The sequence below is a fragment of the Macrobrachium nipponense genome, chromosome 34 (assembly GCF_015104395.2).
Source record: "Macrobrachium nipponense isolate FS-2020 chromosome 34, ASM1510439v2, whole genome shotgun sequence".
Classification (NCBI taxonomy): Eukaryota; Metazoa; Arthropoda; class Malacostraca; order Decapoda; family Palaemonidae; genus Macrobrachium; species Macrobrachium nipponense.
The window spans coordinates 56,383,312-56,389,497 of record NC_061095.1 but is presented as its reverse complement, the minus strand read 5'-3'; the positions used below and the strand labels follow the sequence as shown (position 1 = coordinate 56,389,497).

Below are 6,186 nucleotides of genomic sequence, written 5' to 3'. Positions count from 1 at the left end.
GCTTGCTGATGAGACGTTCAATATGACCGGCTGCTAGTCGAACTTGCTCGGCTGTACCAACTATGGTGATCAGATCTGATGCCTCAAACCTCCCTGGCATCTGTATGAGGGCGACACCACTCTTGTTGGTGATCTCCTCCAGTGTCCTTCCCTGGATTCCATTGATAGCTCGGTGGAAATTCCTGGGGACATCCAGTTCGACTGTCATTTCTCCTTCCATTTCCTCAAGTCTCTTCAATTGCTAACGTTTATCCCCTGAATATTATCCAGTTTTCTTCCGGGTCGTGGTCGTGTGTGGGGGCCGATGTCGAGGCAGAGGTCTTGAAAGGCCTGAGATGCTTCTGATCACCTCAGGCTGATCCGGTTCCAGATCGAAAACGATACATTTTCGCTCTACTTTCCTTTCCTTTTGGGGCTGCTGGCATCCTTCTTCAGGCTTGTGGGCTTCTTTCTTCTCAAAACTTACATCTCTTTTTCCATCTTTAACCCTTTTCTTTACAGTTACAACAATCTTCTCTTCTTCCTTTTGCCCACTAGTAGCCTGATGACTCTTGGGCGATTCTTTGGGACTTGCAAGACCCGAGAAGATACTTTTCATCTGTGGCTGATCAGGTGGAAGGTCGAATGTGATCAGTTTTCGCTGACCTTTCTTAGCTTTTAGGGTGTTCAGGCACTCTTCTTTGGCCTTATGGGCTTCCTCTATACTATTCTTTAACTCTTCGTTTTCTTTCAGTAGCCGGGATTGAATCTCGATATTGGCTCGGTTTTGTTCCTTAGTCCTTTCCAGCTCCTCTTTCAACAGGCTAACAGATTCCTGCAGATCCTCGGCTTTCTTAAGGTGTTGTTGAGCCAATGCATCTTTGTCGGCTATTTCCATCAGCAGCTGGTCATTACTTTCCTGGAGGTCATCGATGGTCTTCTTGGCCCTTTCATTCTCTTGCGCCCTTTGGCTCTGAAGGGCTTCGTAATCAGAGAAGACAAGAGGGTCATACTCTGCTTCCAGTTCCTTGTTGGACTGTGCAGGTTCTGATGGTTTTGGCTGACCTTCGACCACTGCTTCCTCTCTCGTGGGCAGCTGAATCTCTTAAGAAAGAGTTACGATCTCTGCATTATTGTGGTCATTATTTGCTTGAGATCTTGAATAGTTTTGTTTGAAGTTTCCAACTCTGCCTCTCTCTTTTTCTGGAGGACGTCAATCTTCCTGCAGAGGCGTCCATTCTCAGCTTCTAACTCCTCTTTCTGTCTCTTGAGAAGAGCGTTTTCTTCCATTAATTGTAATTCCTCAATTTCCTCCGATTCTAGAGACGACCAATCTAATTCAAGGTCGTCTTCTTCCAATTCAGTTTCCTGCTTCTTACTGCATACGAATCTCTTCAGTAAAGAAATGGCTCCCAAGGTCAGACACACAGCAGAAAACAGGCAAATGTGACCAACCTTTTCAGTCATGAGAGTTTTAAGACACTGGAAAAATCCAAGATTTGAATGGACCTTTTCCAGTTCCTTTTCCAGATGTCGGGCCACGATTTCGCACCGTTGTAGATCCTGTCTGGACTTCAAAAAGCTTCCGAGCCGAGGGAAGAAGGCCAAGATCCAACGAAGTGCTGCAACGGGCGAAGAAGGTCGATGGGGATGTCCTGGGAGTAGATCCTTTTCCAAAATGCGGGGGATTCCATGTGAGTGTCCAAGCGTCCTGTGAGCTCCAAGCAATACCGCTCGCATTCAACAAGCTGGTGCAGAACACCGCTTTCACGACGAGCGAAGTTATTCAATCCAGTGAACAGAGCTCCTAACAGAACGGCGACAATGACGAATACTTTCATGCACACTGCTTTAAGTACAACTGAGGAAAACATTTTCTAATGTCTGCAGATGACAGGACCTCACTCTATCCTTAGATTCTGTTTCTGCCTCGGAGCTTCTTGGATTCTGAAGACGGAATTCCCGGATTCTGAAGACGAGATTCCTGGGTTCTGGAGCCGGGGTTTCTGGATTCTGAGGACAGGATTCTCGCACTTTCGTCTGTCTCCGATGCCAGGCTTCAGACAGACAGACAGACATACTTGCTTGGAGACACTCCGGGAACGCCCAGTATCTCGTCTCTCTGAAGCCCCAGGAATCTCCGAAGACTCTTTCTTGTTCCTTTTGCCTCGAAGGCATCGCTGGTCCGACACTTCAATAAATCAGTGCAGTCCATAAATACAAAATATAAAAAACTGTTAAAAAGAAAAATGAGAAAGATCCGGTCATTGAAGCTGCCAGAATCTCACTATTGGGTTTAATGTGGAGGAAACACCTTATATATATATATATATATATATATATATATATATATATATATATATATATATATATATACATACATATATAAACATATATATATAAATTCATACACACATGCATACATATATGTATATATACACATACATACATACATACATACATAGACAGTGGCATTGCCTATAATACATGAGAGATGAGGGGTGAGAAATGGGATTCCTGGGTTTATTGTGTCGTTTATACTTGTAGTTGTTGTGATGTGATGTGTGTGTAAGTGTGTGTGTGCGTGTGTGTGTGTGTGTGTGTTGTCGTGCCACCTAATATATATATGTATATATATATATATATATATATATATATATATATATATATATATATATATATATATATATATATATATATCTCTCTCTCTCTCTCTCTCTCTCTCTCTCTATAAGTATATATATATATATATATATATATATATATATATATATATATATATAAAAAAACTTACGTACATAAATAAATGTAAATATAATATATATTTGTATAGAAATTTAAAGTATGAGGTAATCCACAGATCTTTGTATGTGATTTGATATATGTTCTCACCTCATGAAAAATCATTTAGGATTAATTATTAACTATCTTCATTTGTTTTTCGTTCAAGTTTTAGTTGTCTCTCTCTCTCTCTCTCTCTCTCTCTCTCTCTCTCTCTCTCTCTCTCTCTCTCTCTTTCAGGAGAGTTCCACAATGTTCGGTTTCGTGGTTCCTTTCGACGAAGGAGAACGTCAGGAGGATTCATATTCAGTTGCCTCACACAGACACACACACACTATGTACATTATGTACCTACATGTATGTATCAACCACACACACACACACACACACACACACACACACACACACACATATATATATATATATATATATATATATATATATATATATATATATATATATGTGTGTGTGTGTGTGTGTATGTGTTAATATATAGAAATATTTTTAACAGTAGTGTCATTCTACGAAAACAACTGAATTCGAAATTTTGACAGAAATGAACAGGAACTAAATCTGAGAGGAGTATGAGCTTAGTCACACTTCTCACATCACCCGCCACATGTAAGTAGAACGCACACACTCACTCACACTAATAAGTTCAAAATATGCAGCGTTTTCCGTTTAATTCAATGAAACAAAATAGCACTAAAATAATACCAATTATCGCCCTTAAATGAATAACATCCTTACTCGAATACTGATTTTGTCAACCGAACCTGAGAGAGGGAAATGGCGAGTCCCTGTTTTCGTTCCTGTTGAATCCACCATGAAAGAAATTCCCGGGATTCAGGAATCCCATTCCACATAAAAACAGCTTCACTTTATCTCGGAACAGATAAAGAAAACTGCATCTTTTCCAGTCCACCTGTGTCCGGATAAGTAGTGTTTCAAGCGTCCGGTTACAAGAGACGTGTTTTGTCCCTCGGACTTTTTCTCCCCATCCCCCCTCCCGCCAGCCCCTCCTCCAAAGAAGAGGGATTCTTTTGTTAACTTGTTTACCTTCGTCTTCTTCTTCTGCCTTTTCTGCCTCATTCTGGGGCACAGTTGCAAGAGCCAGGTTCCGGTATGACGCCAAAGGCTTCGTGCAACAATGCTGTTCCTTTTCCTTTGTTCTGGTTTCTCTTGGGTTTGGCCATGATAGTATTACGTTCCTTTTTTTTTGAAGTGTAAAGCAATACAATTATCACCTCGATGGACCTTGTTTTGATGTATGTAGTATTTTTTTTATCATATATATATGATAATATATATATATATATACTATATATATATATATATTATGTATATATATACTATATATATATATCGTTGCTCATTACTACAGGTGTAAAATACGAGACGGGGCTTGGAAATAAAAGTCGAAACGGGTTAGGACTTACACCCTTTTCCATATGTTCCCCTGTGGTAATGTGTGAATATGAATCACGTGCTAGAATTATTGTAATTATACTATATATATATATATATATATATATATATATATATATATATATATATATATATATATATATAGAGACGTACACACACACACACACACACACACACACACACACATATATATATATATATATATATATATAGTATAATATATATATATATATATATTGTATCTACTTTCTCGTTAACCATGAAATTATCATTTGTCATTAACCCCCAAATTTTGATAGTCTTTCTTTTTAACTCAAAAATCTCGTTTGTATTTTTATGTCACCAAAATATAATGTTCTCTCTCGTCAACCTACTTGACTCTCTTGAATCCTTTGCCATTAACCCTCAGAATCTTAAGAGTACATAGTAAGTAGACGCTTTCTCCTTAGCCAGAAATCTCGTTTATATTTCCTTAACCCCAAAATATGATATATTCTTTGTTGATAAACCCTGGCATGTATTTCCTTTGAAGTTAATCCCCAAAGTCTCGTTTGTCCTTTGTCATATATACTTTCTCGTTTATATTTTCTTATCACCAAAATATAATGCGTTCTTTGTTGTCAAGGTCCCAAGTCTATATTCTCTCTCTCTCTCTCTCTCTCTCTCTCTCTCTCTCTCTCTCTCTCTCTTTCTCTCGTTTGTTCTTTGCAATTAACGCAAGGATTCTCGTTTATTCTTTATTAACAACCAAAACCTCGTTAATATACCCTTAGAATCTCCCAAGTATCATTTATTCTCTGTTAATAAGCCCCCATAATGCATTTGCTCTTTAGTTAATCCACAAAATCTCGTTTGTCCTTTATAATCAACGCCCAAAATCTTGTTTATTCTTTATTTACTCCCGAGAATTCGTTTATGCTATCCGCTAAGTCACTTAAGACGCGGCTCCTGACAGACAGACACACAGACTTGTTGGTGCAAAAGGGAAACAGACGTTTCACCAGACAATAATAATTCTGTCATCTTCAAAAAGCTCCTCCCTTCCTTTCCTTTTTTCCTCGAACTGAATAAAAGAGGAGAGAATCAACTATTCCATTTTGGCGTCTTCTGGGAGACGGGGAAATTAATATTAAATTGCTTAAGTTCATAAAAACAATTGTCTGTCGAGTGTCACCTTTTGTGGGAAAGAACGAAGCCTCATTCCCGGAATGCTAAAGACCTCAGGACCTTTCATCTGAAGACGCTGGAACTGGATTACATGGAATTTAATTCCTCCTGTCAGGGGGTGGGAGAGGGAGAGGAGTTATAATTGGAGAGGAGAGGAAATAAATGGGAATTGAGGGTAATTCAATAACGAAGAAAGAAGTAGGAAATGAAGAGAAAATATCTAGAAACAAAAGTGATTTTTGACAAGTGAGTTGAATTATTAACAATATAAACACTGTCGTATATTTCTGCCTGTCTGACTGTCTGTCAGTCTATCTGAGAGAGAGAGAGAGAGAGAGAGAGAGAGAGAGAGAGAGAGAGAGAGAGAGAGAGAGGGAGAGGGTATATTGACCATATCTTCGAGGAAACTTGTTCTCTGTCGTATCACAGCAATTCCCCTCCCAATGTAATTAACCTGAAATCTAATGAGTGACGGAAGAAGCGAAACAGAAATTGTGCAAAACATCTCATCTCCTCCTCTTCCTCTTCTTCTTCCTAATTTTATTTCCACACCTTCTCTCCTTCGAGGGAAGGTGTGGAAATAGAATTAGGGTGACGCCAGGTTGAGTCTTCTGTAAAAAAAAGCTAGTCTTCAAAGGTATAATTTGATGATATTGATGATATTTGGTAGTAGTTGTTATATAATAAAAAGACATTAATCTTTGTATATATATTCTAAAAGAGCATTCTCAATTTCTATTTACATTTACATAAGTGTAAAATTTTCCCCATTATTATTATTATTATTATTATTATTATTATACATGGTATTTTTTATATATATTTGAAAAG

At 38.3% G+C, this 6,186-nt stretch overlaps 1 protein-coding gene across 1 annotated transcript; it reads right to left on the bottom strand.

Annotated features, from left to right (window-relative positions):
* Positions 1–262: 262 nt before the first annotated feature.
* On the bottom strand, positions 263–2,157 carry LOC135208107 (intersectin-1-like). The gene is made up of 3 exons (XM_064240255.1): positions 1,885–2,157; positions 1,171–1,647; positions 263–1,081 (listed from the first exon to the last, which is right to left on the bottom strand). The coding sequence occupies exons 1-3, from the start codon at positions 2,155–2,157 to the stop codon at positions 263–265; spliced, it is 1,569 nt and encodes a 522-aa protein (XP_064096325.1).
* Positions 2,158–6,186: the final 4,029 nt, after the last annotated feature.